This window comes from Solanum verrucosum, unplaced genomic scaffold (assembly GCF_900185275.1).
Source record: "Solanum verrucosum unplaced genomic scaffold, falcon-dt-bn FXZP01000268.1, whole genome shotgun sequence".
Classification (NCBI taxonomy): domain Eukaryota; kingdom Viridiplantae; phylum Streptophyta; class Magnoliopsida; order Solanales; family Solanaceae; genus Solanum; species Solanum verrucosum.
In genome coordinates, this window is record NW_026019957.1 from 2704611 (window position 1) to 2727085 (window position 22475).

General features: G+C 32.9%; 5 protein-coding genes across 5 annotated transcripts; all 5 read left to right on the forward strand.

Moving 5' to 3' along the window:
* The first annotated feature begins 1417 nt into the window (after nt 1-1417).
* Nucleotides 1418-2770, forward strand: LOC125814658 (aspartic proteinase CDR1-like). Its single transcript, XM_049494130.1, has one exon. The coding sequence runs from the start codon at nt 1418-1420 to the stop codon at nt 2768-2770; it is 1353 nt and encodes a 450-aa protein (XP_049350087.1).
* Nucleotides 2771-3363: 593 nt separating this feature from the next.
* On the forward strand, nt 3364-4764 carry LOC125814337 (aspartic proteinase CDR1-like). The gene has a single exon (XM_049493795.1). The coding sequence runs from the start codon at nt 3364-3366 to the stop codon at nt 4762-4764; it is 1401 nt and encodes a 466-aa protein (XP_049349752.1).
* Nucleotides 4765-5587: 823 nt separating this feature from the next.
* Nucleotides 5588-6916, forward strand: LOC125814338 (aspartic proteinase CDR1-like). The gene has a single exon (XM_049493797.1). The coding sequence runs from the start codon at nt 5588-5590 to the stop codon at nt 6914-6916; it is 1329 nt and encodes a 442-aa protein (XP_049349754.1).
* Nucleotides 6917-8667: 1751 nt separating this feature from the next.
* Nucleotides 8668-9993, forward strand: LOC125814339 (aspartic proteinase CDR1-like). Its single transcript, XM_049493798.1, has one exon. It carries the CDS (start codon nt 8668-8670, stop codon nt 9991-9993), a length of 1326 nt encoding a protein of 441 aa, XP_049349755.1.
* A 757-nt stretch (nt 9994-10750) lies between these two features.
* Nucleotides 10751-20330, forward strand: LOC125814650 (uncharacterized). Its single transcript, XM_049494123.1, has 7 exons — nt 10751-11089; nt 13394-13545; nt 14805-15053; nt 16224-16358; nt 17402-17581; nt 18848-19009; nt 19832-20330. Exons 1-7 carry the CDS (start codon nt 10762-10764, stop codon nt 20240-20242), a joined length of 1617 nt encoding a protein of 538 aa, XP_049350080.1. The 5' UTR covers nt 10751-10761; the 3' UTR covers nt 20243-20330.
* The last annotated feature ends 2145 nt before the right edge of the window (nt 20331-22475 follow it).

A 22475-nucleotide genomic window follows, 5' to 3' on the forward strand; every position in this document is an offset into this window, starting at 1 on the left:
CACACTTGGATACAGTGTATCAGAAACAAATTACACCTAACTAGACCGGCATGTATATATCTGAGATACATGTATTTAAGTGTTTGAGTGTGACAGATACATGTATCTAGCGAAGTAAATGTGATACGAAAGATAATTTCGAAAGCTAAAGTGAAGACACATAATTAAGCTCTAAACTAGTGAGGTTTGTATTTTTTTTTTCCATTCAGTATCCGATATCCACATTGGAGCCCGACTAAAGTGAGGTTTGTGTTCTTCCGACTAATTTATTCAATGTCTCTTTTATAGTCTTCATTAAGATTTTATCCTTTTTTTAAAAAATTGTTCAATTCTGGACAATGTTAGACTCAAGCTTAATGTTTACTTGCATTTTTTCAATCTTACCTATAAAATATTATATTATTATCTAACGTTTATAATAACTTTAAAAAAAATTAGAATAATTTTTTCTTCAAAAGTGGGCAGAAAAAATGGAAGAGAGAATTACGAGAAATGAATCGAATAAGTGAAAGTTCATATAATTAAACAATTGGGCTACTAAAATTCTTCTAGATCGTGATCTAACTTTTTCTCGTAAAATTTTATTTTGTTTTCTTAAAATGAACCTGTGGTATTTTTTTTAAAATCATTTACTAAATAAATATACGCAAAATTATTTCCATATTTATTTCTTAGATGTGATCAGAACGTCCAAAATATTTTACCTTTAATAAAACTGATTTTTTGTTATATTGAATTTATGTTCACATTATAGTTAAGGCTCAAAATCAATTAAACCTTGATATCCGCTAAGGTAATTTTTCAAAAGAGTGGCATATGAAATGATTTTATTTAAAGAAATCTAAATAATGCTTCTACTTGTCCACTTTAAAAAATCGAGAGACAAGTTATCATATAGTTCTTATAATTATTTTTCAAAATATTAAACTCATTATATTTAATGAGTGATATAATAAAATTATAATTCTATTTATTTATTTTTCTAAAAGTATATCAAGTTAATACTTGACAAATAAAAATAGACTACGTCATTTTCATATATTGGAATTAATGCATAGTATAGATATACGTATTAATTAATGGAAGCTGATATGATAAAAGGAAAAGATTATATTAAATGTATCTTTTTTTTACGTATAGTCTCTTAATAACATTCATGTTTATGGTAAGTGAAACTCTTCATTTAACTTAATTTCAAAATAAAAATAAAAATGTTTCATTTCCTTACTCTGCATTTGGTATATATATTTTATAAAAATTTTCTTCCAAATTAATTAGTATTCATTCCCCCAAAATCCCATATTTTCCTCAATTTTACATATTCTTATATGCTTCACACTAAGTTAATTTTACCTATAAAATGATACTAATCACAATCTAATTTTCTTCATCAACTCTCATAAAAAATATAGTCATAATGAAGATGAATACTAAAGCTAGCATTCTTTTCTCTACATTTGTATTTTTAACATTCTTTCATCTGTCTTTGGTTTCTTGTTGCAAAACAATAAGTGGTCGTGTCGAAAATGGCTTCACCCTTGATCTTATCCATCGTGATTCTTCTCATTCACCTTTTTATAACCCGTCAAACACTCAATCAAATCGCCTTAGAAATGCCTTTCATCGATCATTTTCACGTGCTTCTTTTTTCAAGAAGAGTTCTCTTGCTACTCCCAACACAATTCAATCAGATATTTCACCCATCCCTGGTGAATACCTTATGAAATTATCAATTGGAACCCCCCCGGTTGAAATTGTAGCTATAGCTGATACGGGCAGTGACTTAACATGGACGCAATGTAAGCCTTGTGAAAATTGTTTTGAACAATCATCACCTGTTTTTGATTCGAAGAAAAGCTCTACTTATAAAACCGCGGGGTGTGACGTTGAAGAATGTACATCAATAGGGAGTTCATCTTGTGTGAAAGGAAATGTTTGTGAATATCAAATGAGTTATGGTGATCAATCACACACTATTGGTGACCTTGCTTTTGATAAATTCACTTTTCCTTCTACTTCTGGTAAAGATGTTGCAATTCCCAACGTTGCATTTGGTTGCGGTCATGATAATGGTGGAACGTTTAATAATTATACGTCTGGTATTATTGGTTTAGGTGGCGGTGAAGTTTCAATTATCAACCAATTGGATAAAGAGATTAATGGGAAATTCTCTTATTGTTTAATCTCAATCCCATTAGATTCACCAATTTCCAATGTCACAAGTCACATCAACTTTGGGAGTAGTGCCACCGTATCCGGCCCTGACGTCGTTTCAACTCCCTTGATTAAAAAAGATCCATCCACTTTCTACTATCTTAACTTGGAAGGAGTTAGTGTTGGGAATAAGACGTTGAAATTCAAATCTTCTAAAATTGGCTCGGGAGGTGAGGAAGGTAACATTATAATTGATTCAGGCACGACGTTGACTTTTCTACCTAACGACTTTTACTCCTCTTTGGAATCAACATTGGTGGATTCAATTAGTGCTACTAGGAAGGAAGATCCATCAGGGACTTTTCGTCTATGTTATGAGTCTGAGAATGGTACTATCGATGCTCCAACGATTGTTACACATTTTACAAATGCGGATTTAGAGTTATCGCCATCGAGCACATTTGCAGAAATTGAGCAAGGTTTGGTTTGTCTTACAATAGTACCTGCAGATGAAATTGCTATATTTGGAAACTTGGCACAAGGAAATTTCTTAATTGGGTATGATCTTGTGGCTAACAAACTCTCCTTTAAGCCAGCAGATTGTACTAAGTACTAAGTAATTTGTGTTTGCTATTTAGTGTTAGTTTTTTTCTTGTTTAATGTTTGGTCTTTTGATCAATGTTATTATAATTAGTATTAATACAAATTAATGTTGTTGATCAATTCTCTTGATGTCTTTTATATATCTTTTATTAATTATCAAAGTAAGGTAAACGTAATATTGTAAATTACTCTTTTGAAATCAAATTTGAATGGTTGTTTGTAAAATTATCACTATTTTTATGATTATCAAGTTGTATTGCCAAAAAAGTTAAAAAAATAATTATAGAAGAAAAAGAAAAGAGTATATATGGAATGAATCTAATAAATATAGTATTTTCTCAATTACATAATTTGATGGGAAGTGAAATTCGACTTCACAAAATTGGTAATGGTAACAAAATCTCACCTTATCCTCTATTCCATTATTTTTACTTAATTAATTTCTACATTAGTCTCTTGACATACATTTTTTAAATTAATTTCTGTGTTAGTCTCTTGACATACACATTTGTTTAATTAATTTCTATATTAGTCTCTTCACATATACTGTTTAACTTAATTAATTTCTATATTAGTCTCTTGATATGCATTTTTTTAATCTATAAAATGGTACTAAACATTGTCTCATCTCACATCAATATTTCTCATTATTCTCCAAAAACCTTGTCAACTCCTCTTGCCATGGAGATTAATACTAAATCTTTCACTCTTATCCCAATGTTAGTTCTTTTATCATTCTTTCATTTTTCTTTGATTTCTTGTGGTAAAAATGTAAATAGCTTCACTCTAGATCTTATCCATCGCGATTCTCCTCTTTCACCTTTTCACAACCCATCAAACACTCCATATGAACTCCTTCAAAATGCCTTATATCGGTCATTCTCCCGAGCTTCCTTTATAAAGAAAAAATATGTTAATCCAATCCAATCGACTCTTATTCCAAATGGAGGTGAATACCTCATGAAAATCTCAATTGGAACTCCCCCAATAGACACTCTTGTCATTGCTGATACTGGTAGTGACTTGACATGGACACAATGTAAGCCTTGTGTTGATTGCTTCAAACAATTGGGACCTATTTTCAATCCCAAGAATAGTACTTCTTATAAAACTATTGGTTGTAACAATAAACTTTGTCAAGGGTTTATATGTAACAATAATACATGTAATTATGAAGTGAGTTATGGTGATCAATCTCACACTATGGGTGATCTTTCTATTGAAACTTTCACATTTTCTTCTACTTCTGGTCAAAATGTTTCAATTCCTAACATTGTGTTTGGTTGTGGATATGACAATGGTGGCACATTTACCAATGCCACTTCTGGTATCATTGGCTTAGGTGGTGGCAATGTCTCAATTGTCAACCAAATGCATCAACAAATCATAGGGAAATTCTCTTATTGTTTGATCCCATTGGAATCATTGTTAGATAATTCCAATGCAACTAGTCACATCAACTTTGGCAACAGTACGATTGTATCTGGTCCTGACGTTGTTTCAACTCTCTTGATTAAAAAGGAACCATCTACCTTCTATTATCTAAATTTGAAAGGTATCAGTATTGGAAACAAGATGGTGCAATTCAAATCTTCTCCGATTTCTCAACCTAGTTATGATAGAGGCAACATTATAATTGATTCTGGCACAACGTTAACATATGTGCCTGATGGTTTTTACTTGAATTTGGAATCGTTGTTGATGCGTTCGATCAATGCTACTAGGAAGGATGGTACTTATGGGGGACTTGATTTGTGTTATGAGTCTAATGAGAATGGTACTATTGATGTTCCAAAGATTGTTGCACATTTTACAAATGCAGATTTAGAGTTGTCAACTTCAAACATTTTTACACAAGTGGAGGAAGGTATAGTTTGTTTGACAATAGTGCCAGGAGGAAATCAAATTTCTATTTTAGGAAATTTAGCACAAGCCAATTTTCTAATTGGATATGATCTTAAGGCTAACAGAGTGTCCTTTAAACGTACAGATTGTACTAAGTATTAATGTTGTTAGCATTAGTTCAAATTTTATTTGTCATTTCTTGATGTCTTAATACTTTCTATGTGATGCTTACTAATGGAGATTTCATCTTCTTGGTATAATTCCCCCAATGTTTTTTAGTGACATGCGTTGCACATATAAGCGTATATATATGTCCCCTTAATTTAACTATAATATATATATATATATATATATATATAAAAGTAGCAAATAACAATAAAAGTAAATAATATTTGCTTAAATGAGGAAAATGATAATTATTACTTTTCATCATATTAAAACGTATGGATGTTAATTTATAATGGAATTGTCAAATGTTATGTGCTAACATATATGGGGTGTGCTTGAATGGTTAAAGTAAAATCATATTTTTTGCACCAAGAAAACCTTTTAATATACAAATTAGAAACCTTTTTTGGATTGAAATGCAATTATAATAGAATTCAACTAAAGTAAGGAATTCGGGACAAATCCTAATAAAGAAAAAAAAGGAAGAGATTGCTAAAATTTGTCAGGAGGCAAAAAAAGAAAAAGAAAAGTGTCGTTAAGAAAAGGACAAACAAAATTTTCTTTGAACAAAGCTTAAATTATTATTTTCTTAGAAAGAGGAGTAATAAAGAAATAATTATTTAAATTATAATTATTTTTCATTGATGGTAAATAAATTAAAAGATTATTATTAAAAATTAAAATAAGATAAAAACATACTAAATAGGGTAAATTAATTACTGAAGAAGTTAGATTTTATTACCTATAAAATGGTACCAAACATTGGCTCATTTTACATCATTCTCCAAAATCTTGTCAACTCTCCAATTCCTTAGTCATGAAGATTAAAGCTTTCACTCGTATGCCTATGTTAGTCCTTTTATCTTTCTTTCATCTTTCTTTGATTGCTTGTCGTAAAAGTGTTGATGGCTTCACTCTGGATCTTATTCATCACGATTCTCCTCTTTCACCTTTTTACAATCCATCAAACACTCCATTTGAACGCCTTCAAAATGCCTTCCACCACTCAATCTCCCGCGCTTCCTTCTTCAAGAAAAAAATTGTCAATGCAATCCAACCAAGTATTATTACAACCTCTGTTGATGGATACCTCATGAAAATCTCAATCGGAACCCCCCCAATAGACATTCTTGTCATTGTTGATACTGCTAGTGACTTGACATGGACACAATGTGAGCCTTGTATTGATTGCTTCGAACAATTGGCACCTATTTTCAATCCCAAGAGTAGCTCTTCTTACAAGACTATTGGTTGTAACAATAAAATTTGTCAAGTAGATAATGGTTTTCTCACATGTAGGAATAATACATGTAATTATGAAGCAATTTATGAAGACCAATCTCATACCATAGGTGATCTTTCTATTGAAACTTTCACATTTGCTTCTACTTGTGGTGAAAATATCTCAATTCCTAACATTGCCTTTGGTTGTGGACATGCCAATAGAGATAGTTTCACTAATAATGCCATTTCTGGCATCATTGGCTTAGGTGGTGGCAATGTCTCAATTGTCAACCAAATGAATAAAGAAATCAAAGGGAAATTCTCATATTGTTTCATCCCATTGGAATTATTGTTAGATAGTTCCAATGCAACTAGTCACATCAACTTTGGTGACAACGCTGTCGTGTTAGGTCCTGATGTTGTTTCAACTCCCTTGATATTACGTGAAGAGGATCCAATCTCCTATTATCTAACTTTGGAAAGTATTAGCATTGGAAATAAGACTTTGCCATTCAGATCTTCTAAAATTAGTCCCAACGATCAAGGTAACATTATAATTGATTCTGGGACAACATATACGTTTGTTCCTTTTGACTTTTATGCGAATTTGGAGAAAACATTGGTGTCTTTGATTAATGCTACGAGGAAGAACGATCCATCTGGGTTCTTAAAGTTATGTTATGAGTCTCAGAATGGCACTATCAATGTTCCCAAGATTGTTGCACATTTTACAAATGCAGATATAGAGTTGCCAACAACAAACACATTTACACAATTGGATGAATGTTTGGTTTGTTTCACAATGTTGCAAGATGATGAAATTGCTATATTTGGGAACTTGGCACAAATGAATTTCTTAATTGGATTTGATCTTGTGGCTAACAAAGTTTCATTTTTGCCTACTGATTGCACTAAGCACTAAAGGGTTTGGTTTAAAATGGGTTGACAAGTTATCTAGACATGTAATGGATTAGCTTGTAATTCTTTTAACCCCCCATTGTTTGTTGGTATTCAATGTCATTTTGTGCTTAAAGATCTTTTGTGTTTAATGAGAATTTTTTATGAATACAATTGCTTTGTATGAACCAATACAATTGTATTGAAAGTATTATATTTAGCTATATGTTAGAAAGAGCAGAGAGACTAGCGAGATTTGGGGGAGAGAAGAGAGAAAGTATGAAGACATGTTGTATTTGTTGTATTATCATGAATTCTATTGATACAATTTATTTGTATCATCGAATAAAATTATATCAAGTATATTAACAAATATAATTTATATTAACGAATACAATTATATCAACTTATACAGTGGGAAAAATACAAATCATCATGATACAATTGATACAAAATAGAAATACAGTTGACACAAAATACAAATTCAGTTGTCAGTATATAATTGATATTGGATACAAATAGTTAGAAAAAAAAATCCCTCACCTATATTTCACAGAGACGATGAATACATGTTGTATTTGTTGTATCAAGTTGTAAATTAATGGTACAAATTGATACAATATATATATATTTGAACATTGTTTGGGAGAGAGAGGGGGGGGGGGGTTGAAGGAGAGAGGCGAGAGAGAGAGCAGAGTGGGAGGGGAAAGGTGAGCGAGAGGGGAGATAAATATTTGCTATAAAACAGTAACTATAGGTACGAATTACAATTCTTTTAAATATATATATAAAGGGGTAAAATTTTGTTTCTTTGACCAAAGCTTTAGCAATTATTTTCTTGGAAAGAGGAGGGAGAAATGGAAAATTACTTTAAAGAATTTTTAATAAAAAGTTTTACAAGGTTAGCTTAATATGGCAAACAACAAGCGAATATATTAGAAGTCAAATCTAGAGAGAAGTCTCTTGAATTATGTCCGTTGTTATAATTAATTATCACTATACTACAAAAGAAAGTTCAACTTTAAAGTTTACAAAGTCAATAAATTGCATTAATTATACAAATTCTTACTAGTAAAAAATATGAAAGGAAAATAAGGAGTATATATCTCATAAATCTAATTAGATATAGTAACTTAATTACATATCAATGCCTTCTATGGAGAGGGAGACCCAACTTTAAAAAATCCACTTCATACTAGGGGGTCGTTTGACAGAGTGTATTAGGAGAAATAATGTATATATTAGTTCTGTGTATTAATAGTATCTTATTTTATATACTTTTTCAACCTATCTACATCCTATTGTGTATTCAAGTGTGTATTATTAATACCATAGATTTCTAAGTATTAGTAATGCAACAAATCTAATGTATGCAGTAGCATGATTAAAGACAAAATTACCCCTCAAAACCCTTTTTACATCTTTTCTACTATAATTGTGGAGGATATTTTTGTAAATTAATATTTTTATGCAATACATGCAATTTTTAATACACCAAACCAAACAATGCATAAAAATTATCTATGTATAATCAATGCAAGCATTACTAATGCAACTCTATTTAACATTATTTTTATACACTCTACCAAACGAGCCATTACATTTATTCATGACAACAAAATCTCACTTTCTCCACTATTAAATTTTTACAACTTAATTAGTTAATTAGTCTTGACATACATTTTGTCACCTATAAAATGGTGCTAAACATTGTCTCCTCTTTCATCATTTCTTATAATTCTCCAAAAACCTTGTCAATTCTCCAAATCCCTAGCCATGGAGATTGATACTAAAGCTTTTACTCTTATCCCTATGTTAGTTGTTTTATCGTTTTTTCATCTTTCTTTGGTTTCTTGTCATAAAAATGTAAATGGCTTCACTCTGGATCTTATCCACCATGATTCTCCTCTCTCGCCTTATCACAATCCATCAAACACTCCATTTGAACGCCTTCAAAATGCCTTCTATCGATCATCCTCCCGAGCTTCATTCTTTAAGAAAAACCCTCATGTTAATTCAATCCAATCGACTATTACTGCAGCCGATGGTGAATACCTCATGAAAATCTCAATTGGAACTCCTCCAATAGATATTTTTGCCTTTGCTGACACTGGAAGTGACTTAACATGGACACAATGTGAGCCTTGTGTTGATTGCTTCAAACAATTGGCACCTATTTTCAATCCCAAGAATAGCTCTTCTTATAAAACTATTGGTTGTAACAATGAACTTTGTGATAAAAAAGTAGGGTTTCTCTTTTGTAAGAATGATACATGTAATTATAAAGAGATTTATGGTGACAATTCTTATACCATAGGTGAACTTTCTAGCGAAACTTTCACATTTGCTTCTACTTGTGGTGAAAATGTCTCAATTCCTAACATTGCCTTTGGTTGTGGACATACCAATAGGGGCACTTTCACTAATGTCACTTCTGGCATCATTGGCTTAGGTGGTGGCAAGACCTCAATTGTCAACCAAATAAATCAAGAAATCAAAGGAAAATTCTCTTATTGTTTGATCCCATTCGAATCATCATCAACTAATTCCAGCATAACTAGTCACATCAACTTTGGTGACACTGCTGTCGTGTCAGGCCCTGGGGTCGTTTCAACTCCCTTGATAAGAGTTCAAACCTTCTATACTCTATCTTTGGAAAGTATTAGCATTGGAAATAAGACTTTGCCATTCAGACCTTCTAATTTTAGTTCCATCCCTCCACAAGGTAATATTATCATTGATTCAGGTACAACACTTACGCTTGTCCCTATTGATTTTTACGCGGAGTTGGAGAAAACATTGGTGGATTCTATTAATGCTACTAGGAAACTCGATCCATCTAAGTCTTATAAGCTATGTTACGCGTCTGAGAATGGCACTATCGATGTTCCTAAGATTGTTGTACATTTTACAAATGCGGATTTAGAGTTGCCACCAACAAACACATTTGTACAAGTGGCTGAAGGTTTGGTTTGTTTTACAATGGTGCCTGATGAAGAGGTTTCAATTTTAGGGAACTTGGCACAAATGAATTTTTTAATTGGATTTGATCTTGTGGCCAACAAAGTTTCATTTTTACCTACTGATTGCACTAAGCATTAAGGATTTTAGTTATGGATGGGGGGTGACAAGTTATATATATGCTTATACATGTAATGAATTTGGCTATTGGCCTAACTTGCTACTATACATTAATCTTTTATTACCCTTTTGAGAATTATATTTATTTCATATGATGCTTAGAGATCTTTTATGTGTTCAATAATGATTTGAAATTGGAATTAGATGTTTAATAGGTCATGTAGTTGCTTTTTCTGAATGAAATGTTTGGCAAGATTAGTAGTTGTGGCGGATTCAAAATTTTAAGATAGAGCTGATGGAGTATACAACTTTGAGCACCTACAAATGACCACTACACTACTTAATTACTTGATTTGATTGAATCTTGAAGTTGAAATTTTAAAAGTATTTGATTTTGTATATACACATGAATTTTATTCAAGAAAAAATTGAAGTTGTTTAAATAAAAATTGTTATTTCACTTGAAATGTTTCTTAAACTTTAACTTCTCTGGGAAACATGAAATTAACATTGGACAAAATTTTGTAACTAAACAACAAAAATTTCATGCTAATTCCCTTTACCTACGAAATATAAGAAAATTCATTAAACTATGAGCTATTTTCCAATCTATCAATGTGAAACGTCACTTGAATAACTTTTTTTTATATACTTTTATTAAGAAATTCAGTATACTCATTTTCTAAAAAAAAAAATTACTCCATATTTTTTGATAAAATATTTTTTTGATTGCATATATTTTCCACTTCACAAAAGAGTGACACAATTTGTAATCAATTTGCATAGAGAATGTCTTTGCTTTCACCTCCTCTCCCAATCCCAATTCTCCATAGCTCTACACACCATTATAGCACTCTTCGTCTTGTTAATCTTCAAAAGTCTCCATCTTTACACTTCCACAGAAACCTTAAGCTCTATATCGGAGCTTCTGCAGTTCCCCTTCACCGGAGGTCGGCGAATTTTCCGGCGTCCGGTGAAGTTCTTCGTCGAATTGCTGCTTCTGCTGTTCTTTTTCTTAGTTTGGGTTCGACCCTTTTCGCCTTTAGGGCAGTTGCTTCAACCCATGTTCCTCCTTCAGACCCTTGTGTAACTCAGCTTCAGGAACAAGAATCTCAAGGTAATGCTTTTTCTGAAAATTCCAAATTATTAAAATGTTTGACATTTCTTTCCATTTTCATGAATTCAATTTCATTGAACTATTCAAATTTTAAACTATGATGTGATATTTGTTTTCCCAACTATTACTTTACTTAGTAGTACTCTGTGACGGTTCAATTTGTTTGTCTGCTTTTGACTTTGGCATAGTATTTAAGAAAGAAACGAAAGGCTTTTTATTCATGTGGTACTAAACTATAGATATGTTGAATGTACCAAAATGTCTTATAAGATTCGTGGTAACATGTCAGGTGAAAGGTTGAAATTAAAGAGTTGCGGAAAAAATGAAGAGGCGTTGTTTTTTGAGATAGACTGAAAAGGGAAGTAAGATAAATAAAGTGAAACGGAGGGAGTAGTATTTTATTGATATCGCTATGTTTATGCAAGTAAGATATATGTCAAACTTACATCTTGAATTGTGTATCTAGACGAATGTGGTGTCATTTAGTATTGAAAGGAATGAATCATCTTGAATTGTGTATCTAGATGAATGTGGTGTCATTTAGTATGGAAAGGAATGAATTATTTACTCTCGAAAAAACAGAGCAAATGAATTGTAGGTGAAACTCAGCAATGGATTGAGAATTGTTTTCCAGAATGTAGGTCGTATAGAATACTAATTTGTGAAAATGCAAGTACCTTGTCGAAGGTTTACCACAGAGAGAAAGAGAGTTTATCTAGTCAAATGTTGTGTCATATAGCACGGAAAGAAAGGAGTAATTTTCTCTAGAACATATAGTGCAAATGAACTGCAGGTGAAACGCAACAGCAGATTGTCTGAGAATGTAGGTTGTACAGACTATGCTGTGAAACTGCAAGTACCTTGTGTCCTTGTTGAGGTTTTCCAAAGAGTGTATCACTTTATTAAAAAGAATAAAAAAGGTTTGCCCGAGAGAGTGAGAAGAGAAGGGGGGGGGAGAGGGAGACAGATAGTGTGGTACCACTAGAGCTAGTGCTATACAAAGATCGATAAGCTTAGTTATTTGGGTTAATTATGGCTACTGAGTTAGAGAAACATTATGCTCTACATGTTAGCCCATGTTGCAATTTTGTCATAGATATGGAGTAAGTAGTCTAGACCTAATTGCAAAAGTGGGTACTATTTATTTCTTCTTTGTTTACTCTTACAAGCTAGTGTAAAAGTGCCATCCTTATCACCTCGAGCATAGGCAACGTAGAAAAGATAGAAACTCATATACTGACAGTTGGCGACAGTTGTTCTGTTCTTCCTTCTCTAGTTAGCTTAACATTAGTAAAAAAGGATGTCCATGTGTTTAAGAGTTGGACTACTATCTCGTCAAACAAAGTGTGTGGTGTTTATGAAGTTCCATAATGTATTGAATTCTTTTACCGCTGTACCACAGTATGTACATGGTGGCAGCGAATTCTTTGGCATTTCAGTTTTGTAGTCCATAAGGATCTTTTTATAGTTGTAGACTTGTAGTTACAGGAAATTGATGATAATGCAGGGGGATACAAACCTAAATTATTTTTTTGGACTTCCCATTGGAAAAATAACACATTAAGAATTGCACCCAAGGATGTGCCCAGGGATCAATGAAGTGAGGAGAAAACCATGAGGTCTCATATTCAAATCTCAATGGAGGCAACCAGGTGATTCCTTCCCATCTACCTAGGCCTTGGTGGGTGGAGTTATGTGGTACTTGTGTTGGTAGGAGGTAGTAGGTATCCGGTAGGAAAGAAAAACATTAAGCATTGTAAAATATGTAGTTCTGACTAGAGTCTTAAAGCTTCTTATATGATCCAAGCATTACTCTAGTTTCATTTTGTACATGACACTTCCATATGTTTGTAGATGTAAAAAAAATTTCAACTTAGCAGATTTTATGTCTTATCATGTGAACTTTGTCTCTCACACATACATATGACTTTTATAGATATCTATTATAGAGTGGGAAATGGGAACCTAAATGATGGGATCCATGTCTGCAATATTAATTCTTTTGCTATCCCAAGGTTTATCCTAGATGGGAGCTACATGTGAAATTTCATCTTCAACCATCCAAGTTGAACCATGATGCTTAGTGTGAAACATATGAATAATCATTGTTGTTCTTGTTTATTGCATTTAATGTTTTTCTTATTATTGTTATTGAGTGTTGCCCTCATTTTGCTATTTGCATTTGATAGTATTGATATATAAATGTCTTGTTTATGATCTATCAGAGTTTCTTCTCTCTCTCTCTCTCTTTATTCTTTTTATTTCTTATTTTAATTCTGGTGCCTTGGACTTTGGATTACACAGGCACTAGGGTTGGAAAATCAGAAAATGTGGAGGATATCGATAATGAAGAACTTCAAGCAGCATTTGAGAAATGGAAGTCTAAGACATATGCTTTGACTGTTCCTTTAAGAGTTGTTTCTCTTAGTAACTCTTTTCCTCCTGTATGGCTCAAGGTCTGCTACTCTGCTCGATATCTCACTTTTTTACTTTCAGGATATGATCATTTCAGACCTTGTGTGGTGTAAAGGTTGTATTCATAAGTTGTAATATAGGATCAAAGAGTAATTGTGATGTTATGTTGGTCTTCTCTTGCATAGGAGCGGGGGTTTTACCCTGTGCGCACCCAAAGGGTAGCGGCTGCGGGTTTCCTTGTCATAAAAAAAATGCTGGTCTTCTCTTGCTATACTATTGACCCCTGTTTTGGCTAATGAATTCCTCTGTTGGAGATACCAGTATTTTGTGTGCCACCACTATAGATATTTGTCTCAAATTTATTGTACAATAAATGCTGCTCCTCGACTCTAAAATAAATTTGGAATGTGTGTAATCACGGAAAAGAGTTATTCCGGTGGAGAAAAAAGTAAGAACTTAGTGGCTCCAAGGTTGCAAGTTACACGAGAAATACTGTAATAATTTGTTTTATTTGAGTTTGTTTGCGGACCACCAAATTAAAAGGAATGGAGGAAAAACAAGAGGAATAATCAAGATCAAAATTATTTTGTTTTCATATTGATGTGCACATTGGATAATATAGGTTACTGATCTATAAATTAAGTTCTAGTTTGGGTAATAAGAAAAATTTTAAACAAAAAGGAATTATTTGATTGTACTTTGAAATAAATCTCTTCTATAGAACTGTGCAGGACTAATCTGCTCGAAAAACGGAAAACAAGAGAAAAGCTACTGTTGTAATGATGTCCTCATTGCTACCTCGACCCAATAATACTAGGAACTTTCAAATATGTACTCTCGCTGATGCTTTAAGAAGCATTTATCATTTGAATTGTGGTTATGTACTTTCAATCTCCTTTTGTTTGATAATGTATCTGGTTAACTAAAGAATGAAATCCAAGCTACAGTACTTTTGAGGTACTTTGCCAATGTGGATGCTATAGTTTGAAAATGATCCTGAGCTCTAACTTTAGGATATTTCTAGATATTAGCTCCTGTTCAAGGTCTCCCTGTATTCCCCTCTAAAACACTTATTTTATGTACACCCACATGCCCACCTTTGTTAAGAGACAAAACTATAAGTTATTTAGTTTAATTTGTTAACTATGAGATGAGAACTCTGTTCATTGTTACACATTGACAAATCATAGTTCACTGGACTTGTGTTATTTAATATGTATTGAACTGATCCAATGATCATTGATATGATGAAAAAATTGTACGTCTCAAATATAATGGCTCTTTCCTCATTGATGTGTAGGATTTTTTGCGATCTCAAGGGAAGAGAGTGAAATTACGTTCTGAGTTTCGTCAAAGCCTGCAAGACATCTTTCATGAACTTTGTATACCTTTACAGAAAGGAAAAATTAATCCTAAATCTGCTCTGGCAGCTGATGTTGTCACTCTGGGTGATACATGGCTCAGTCATGCCATTGAGAAGAGATTAATTGAGCCGATGGACGGTTTAGAAGATCAAGATTGGTTTGAGAATTTGAATGAGAAATGGAAGGTAAAAACTGTCTTCTTTTTTTTTTCTTATGAGGAGTGACATTTGCATAATGTGATCTTTCAGGGCGTCGGTAGCATTCCAGGTGTTTTTGCCTTATCTTAATTTTTTTCCTTTTATCATCTTCTAAAAAGATAGTCTCATTCTCAGGATTGCCAGATTGCATTGTTGCAACGAAAATTAACTGTTGAGCCATAAAACTGAACAAGGATTTGAAATCCGTCTTTGATTTGAAATCATAGCATTGATGTCATTGGTGATGCCTTATCTCTTTTGTTTTTTTAATTGCAAACTAAACGCCCACCGTGGGGCTTGATGCCTTATCTCTTAAATCAATGGTTGCATGAAAATCTGTTCACTTCAATGCTATGCAAATTGTCCACATTATACTTTAAGTTGAAACCTTCTTAACTATTAGAAATATCTTAGATGAGTTTTACTTTGCATAAAAGTATCTATGTGTCTCCTATTATCATGCCAGGCTGTAATATGTGGCAGCAATGTACAAAACTTTAGTCACTCTAGTACCTGGAATGATGTAGAAATAGAGTGCAAGAAATAACACACCTATCACTATTGGAAGGTGTGGAGCCCTCACTCAACATAGCGGGCCCTAAAACCCAATGCATTATTTTTTAGTTCACAAGGGGGAAGAGTTTTTGCATCTCTGCACCCAAGGGTATGACCTAGTGGTTAATGAAGTTGGTTGAGAACCATGAGTCTCAAGTTCAAATCCCAGCAAACATTAGGTGATTTCTTTTCATATGTCCAAGCCTTGGTGGATAGAGTTATCTAGTACCTATGTTAGTGCGAGGTAGCAAGTACCCAATAGAATAGCCAAGGAGTGTGCAAGCTGGCGCGGACACCATGATTATCAAATAAAGGAAAAAAAAGAAGGAGTTGTTGCATCTTGTTGACCATCACCTGACTTCACACAGGAGGCACTTTGTTTTGAGGCCTTTATTTATTTTATTTAGATGATACCTTACATCTAACCAAAATATTACATGCCTGCTGCTTAAGTGTATATTACTGAACTGTCTCTTTTGTGGAAAAAAGAAAAAGGACTTGTCTCTTCTATAGTCCTGTATTGGAAGCATCATCTTATTTACTTTGGCATATATCTTTTACTCGGATTATTTCATAGTTCCCTTTGACTTGAAATAATGCCAGGTATATTTGCGCAGGAGTGATGATGGGAAACTGGATGCTAGTGGTAGGATATGGGCGGCTCCATATAGATGGGGAAGCATAGTGATAGCTTACAAGAAAAGTGAATTTCAAAAGCGTAAAATGGCTCCTATAGAGGTAACTTGTCTTTGAATTGGGAGTGTCACTTTTAAAAGTGGAACCATGAGTCCTGATGCTTTCCTTTTATTACTCATTGCTTGCAATTATAAATTAATAATTTTGTCTTTCCAGCTGTAATCACGCATTAACAGTATTTTCTACTGCACTCCTTTGAAACTGTTCTTCTGTTCTAGTTACTAAAAGTTTAGTATCAGCTCTACCAAGTCTAATGGTGTTAGCTCACTATGATTTCGATGAAGCACAAACACCTTTATGAAGGTTTCCCTCTCAATGTCCAACCAAACATGTGCCAGACCCTTGCAGTGAAATTTCTTAATTTGTTTCTCTCTTCTACCATGGAAGATGTATCTCCTTGGTAGGGAAGTTCTAGTGACTAAAAGTCTGGTATCAGCTCTACCAAGGCTATTGGCGTTAGCTCACTATGATTTCGATGAAGCACAAGCACCTTTATGAAGGTTTCCCTCTCAATGTCCAACCAAACATGTGCCAGATCCTTGCAGTGAAATTTCTTAATTTGTTTCTCTATTCTACCATGGAAGATGCATCTCCTTAGCGTGATTCTGTTATCCTTGTTTTTCTGCTTTCCTTCTATTTTGTTGTTTCTTTTTCTGTTTTGTGTGTTTTTCCAACTTTTGGATAGAAATCAGTAGGAACTCCTTGAACAAAACATCCATTGGGAAGTACTTCAACGTACAATTCTTGACTTCTATGCGATTTCCTTGTTAGCATCTTGTTTTCTTCCAACATTCTTGTGCAGTTCTTCGACATGCAGTTCTTAACTTTTGCACCATTTTCCTTGTTAGAATCTTGTTACCCCTAGTTATTGAATGTTCTTCCAATGAAAATATGAATATTATTGCAAAATATTTCTTTTTCCCTGTCAGCTACATTATACAGATTATTCATTTGTCTTGGACATGCTCGTGTTGAAAGAGTGTTAAAGTTCACAGATTCCGCGTGCTTTGTTGTTAATGTCATCTTCAAAATGCTAAAATCTGTATCATGGCTAGCTAACACAGGGTTTTAAACCACCTATGCAGGACTGGGCCGATCTATGGCGACCTGAGCTTGCTGGAAAGATTGCAATGGTAGATTCACCACGAGAGATTGTGGGTGCAGTGTTAAAGTACATGGGAGCATCATACAACACAATAGACATGTCTGAAGTTGCTGGTGGGAAAGAGGCCGTGCAGCAGAATCTTGCTTCACTTGTTAAACAGGTAATCTTTGAAGTTGTCTAGGCTTGTGCTTATGAAAGGTTGACTTTGGGGTATATTTTCTGTTCTTTGTACTGAAGAATTTCAAATTTCTGTGGTTTGTCCTGTCTGTGGTGATATATGTTTCTGACAAATCTTCCACTATAATGAATGAGTTTTAAGTGTTTCTTTATTTCTACAAAATAAAGAAGAGCAAAAAATCTACAAAATTGTCTGGAAGAAGAGCTTAATCTGCAAGGACGCAATATCCAAAGGAAATAACGGACAGGGATTCGAATTAGTGTCCAGCAAAAATTTTCTGGTACCGCATGTGCTTTCCTTGCGGACATAGCACTACTGGAAAACAATAAAACTTATTAATTATGGTGTATACATATACATATGATGCCATGAACCTGTTGATTGACTTTGATTGGATACATGTTTGTAGTAAGTTTCAAAATAGCTGGGTACTGTGAGTCATGAACACAGATTATTCAGCTAGTCCTTAACTGATCTTGAACACATAAGTTGTGATTTATGAGTTAAATGTAGTGGTAGAAAGAATTTCAAAGAGAGTTTATAATATGCACAGATATAGGAAATAAATGTGGAATTATTAGTGCAAGATACACAGCTATACATGAAATGCTTTAGTTAGTCATACATAAGCTCACCAAGTACAATTCTTGTCAATTTTCTTAAATTTCTTTGGTAATTCAGAAGTAATTTCGCTAATATTGCACCAATCTGCTATCGAAAACTTGACAATTAAATATTCCCGTTTTGAGCTTTCAAGAGATCTATCCAACTATCAATTACATCTACGTTTCCTTGCTTTTCAGGGTCATGTTCAGTTTTCTTGTATTATCATGTGCTTCAATGTTATGGCTATCCTTCCAAATATTTAAGGCCCGCAATTGGATTTATAGATTTCAAGGACGAACATGCAAGCATACAATTCATGCTTGTTTGAGTAATAGCAATGAGATTTCCCAAACGATTGCAAGAATATGGAGACCTGCAACATCATATTTCTGATGGTTAAATTGAATACTTGGTTATTAGAAAGAGTTGATTGATTGAGTCCTTGTCTGCTAGTTCTATGTCAAACAGATGTTAGGATTTCAAATGATATCTATGTTGACTGATTTAAAATCCTTTAAAAGTGAATTCATGGATGTTATAATTTTGATGTGAGACCTCTATTTACATGCAAAGTAACATTTATGCACCAAACAAAATTTCCTGGTCACTATTTCTATATCTAAATTTTGTATCTCTCCGCAGGTCCGGCTATTTGATAGTCGCCACTATCTTAAAGCCTTCGGAGTTGGAGATGTATGGGTAGCTGTTGGATGGAGCAATGATGTTATTCCAGCTGTGAAGCGCTTGTCAAATATTGCTGTTGTTGTTCCCAAATCTGGTGCAAGTTTGTGGGCTGAGTGCTGGGTATGTCCAGAATTATCTCACTCATGTACATCCTAATGTTTCGTCTAATCTTTTTTTGATTTTTCTTCCTTCGAATCGATTTTGTTAGCTTTTTTTTTGGTGCACTCTTTAATGTTAGTGTTTGGTTTATACATGTCTGGTTAAGAGTAAAATATCTTTTAGGGGTTGTTTGGTATGAGTGATGGGATAACTTTCCTAGCCAAATGCAAGATAAAATAACCCTGCATTTTGTCCCGGGATTATTATCATTTAGCCTTTCATACCAAACTACCCGTTAAAGTCTAAAGCGTTTGAAATTTTATAAGTAGGTTCCATAAAGGCTTCACTAGTGTGAAGTTGAAAAAACAACCAAGTGTAAGAAAAACTCTCCTGTTTTGAGAATTTAGCAGAATCTAGACAGAAGAATAGGATAAAAAAATACGTCTCAGTCACGACAAAACACTTTTCTGTTTCTGTCCGAAATTCTCCGATTGATGCAGGTCCTATCTCAGATTGTTTGTCTAATGCTTCATGAACTCTTATAGTGTTGATAGTTATATTTTTATACATGAATTATTCTCAAATAGATCCCTACCCCTCCTATGGTTGCTGTTTCACAAAGACCCTAGTATAACCGTTGTGTAACACTTGTTTCCTCAAGTTTTGTTCGTTGTAGTTGTCAGATCAGACTGAATAGATTTGTGGAGTTAACTATTAGATATCTCGAACGTGCTTGTAATAGAAACAATTTATAGTAGTATGTATTACAAAATGCAGCTAGAATAGAGATTTATCGTAGATGGGATCATTTCTTCTACAAATAACGTAAAATCTCTCTCTCAGGCAATACCTGCTGCTTCAAGAATTGCAACTGATCAAATAGGTGGAAGAGTTAGAGGACCATCACCAGTAGTGCATCAGTGGATAGAATTCTGTTTGCAAGCTGAAAGATTCAAAGACGACGTTGTCCCAGGTGCTTCACCTAACACCCTTGGATCCTCAGTTAAAGTCTCCGAAGCGCTTACTAGAGGTAGACCAAAACTTGAGACAAACCTCATTGCTGGAGTCCCTCCATCTGATATCTTGGCTAAATGTGAACTTATAGAGCCATTACCAGAAAAGACATTGTCCGAGTATCGGTGGCTAATAAATAGTGTACAGAAGCCGGAGAGTTCTCTGGCGGATAGATTAAGGAATCGTATCTCGTCACTAGCTCATAGCCTTCTTTGTAAAGTGCAGTCAAAAGATGCCTGAAAGTAAACATTGTGTTATGTTTAAATAATTTAGTTGAACATTTGTAATGGTGTATACAGTATCTTTATGTGTGAAGGTTTTTTTTCCAAACATTTTTTATGTATTTGCAATTACAGAACAACACTGACTTAGACTCTTTCCCCCTTCTCAACTATGAAAAAGATCAAGGATTCATACTATATTTCTTTTGAATACTGATTACCAAGAATTTGGACAAAAAAATGTTTACGGTTGATAAAAAATCTTTATCAACAGAAATTAATGAGTTCTTAACCTTAATCAATGAATTTGGTAACGAACCAAAGTTGAGTTTAAATTTGAAAGACCTTTGTTTGTTTTTAGACCTTGGTTATCCTGTAGTTGAATCCTCTAGAACCACAAGAATCCTTAGTTAGAATGAGATTTCAACTCAACTGTAAATTCAGTGATCGAAAGTTTTGTAAATCTAACTATTCTTCGTTTTGGATGAATTCTTGTCCCCCCCCCCTCCCCCCTCTTTTAAGTAAATCGTTTTTGTTATGGTAAGTATAACCGAATAATCTAACCAAATCGATAAATGTATATTATATTTGGTTTTGACAACTTACGAATCGATTAAATTGATTTGATTTTAATCACCAACAACCGATTCAAACCGATCCTAAACACCCCTACTCAAGGTCATTACATGATTTTCGCTGCCATAGGTGTTTTGAGAGAGTTTGTGAGTTTTGAAAGTTTGAAACTTAAAAGGACTAACAAAAATCAAAATTTTGGTTTAAAGAGGTCATTTTGGGATTTTGGTGGTTTCACCAAGTCCGGAGGATGTTTTATGACTTCGTCTTTGTAAGGTCCTCGACTTACCCTTGGATGAAATTCTTGCATTTTTTTTAATTTTTATTGACTTCGATCATGATTTACAATTATAACTTTAATATCCATTTGTTTCTTTTTTATTATCTTTCAAATAAAGAGTGAATAAGAGTAAAAATAAAGTTGATTCAAATAAAGATTTCTTTGATATCGTGTGTCAATAAAAATAAAAAATAAAAATAAGGGCGAAAGAAAGACACCAGGCAATTTGCCATTTTCAATAAAATATATACTTCTATTTAATCATAATAATATATGAATTTATACAAGTTCCCTTTTTATAAATATTTAGAGAAAAAAATATTTTACCAAAAAAAAGTATAAGTTAAGTATGCATCTATTTTCCTCAAAATTGGTTAGGTTACATATTAGTGATATAATAAGCCTTTAGTTAAGTTTTTATACTGAAATAATTATTTTAACTCAATAAAGATAGATAAGCTCAATAATTAATTGAATATTAACTAATTTTATTTCAAATATGGCCAAATTCAGCCAATTGAATTAATTTGATCACATCTTAAATTTAATTTGGCTAAAATTGCAATAAAATTTGACTTTAAAATTTTTAGATAACTACTTAAAAATAATATTTGAACCAAGTATGTATGTATTTTAAATTAATAATTAAATTACTTTTTCGGATACAATTAGTATTTTATTTCAATCTTAGATTAAGAAAAATATTTAACTTAGATTCCATAAAAATAATTTTAAGCAAGTAAATCTAGATTTCATTATAAACATACCTAAAATAATTTTAAGCAAGTAAATCTAGTTTTCATTATAAACATACCTAAAAGAATGCTTATTTTGATAATTGGAGACGCTACTATCTCTATAAATATCGAACAATTTTTAAATAAATTGATATAGAAGTACTGTGTTTGAGTCTCGTTGTCTTTTATTATAAAAAAAATGGATCTTAGAATGGTGTTTTCTTTGATTGTATTGATGATTTTTGTGATTGAAGGAAATCATGTTGTAGAAGGTGAAGTTGAAGTTATTATTTATACATGTAACATAGATGAATGCACAAAAGAATGCAAAGATGATTATGGGCCAAAACTTAAAAGGGCTTTCTGTGAGCATACAAAGTATGGAGATCGATGTACCTGTGAACATTGGGCAGGAGTTACCCACAAAGGATCAAGAAAGAACTTGCTTATGTTCTAATTATAAATAATTGTATGTCTCTGAATTGTTATTGATAATTTCAAAAATTTATTTCATGTTTACATTGACTCATTTTGTTATTTATGAGTGTTTTTGTTTAATTATCATTCAGATATGTTGGTATAATTATATGTTTGATTCGATAGCATCATGTTGTAATATAAATTTGTTCTTGAATATATATTTTATAATTGAAAAGAAGGAC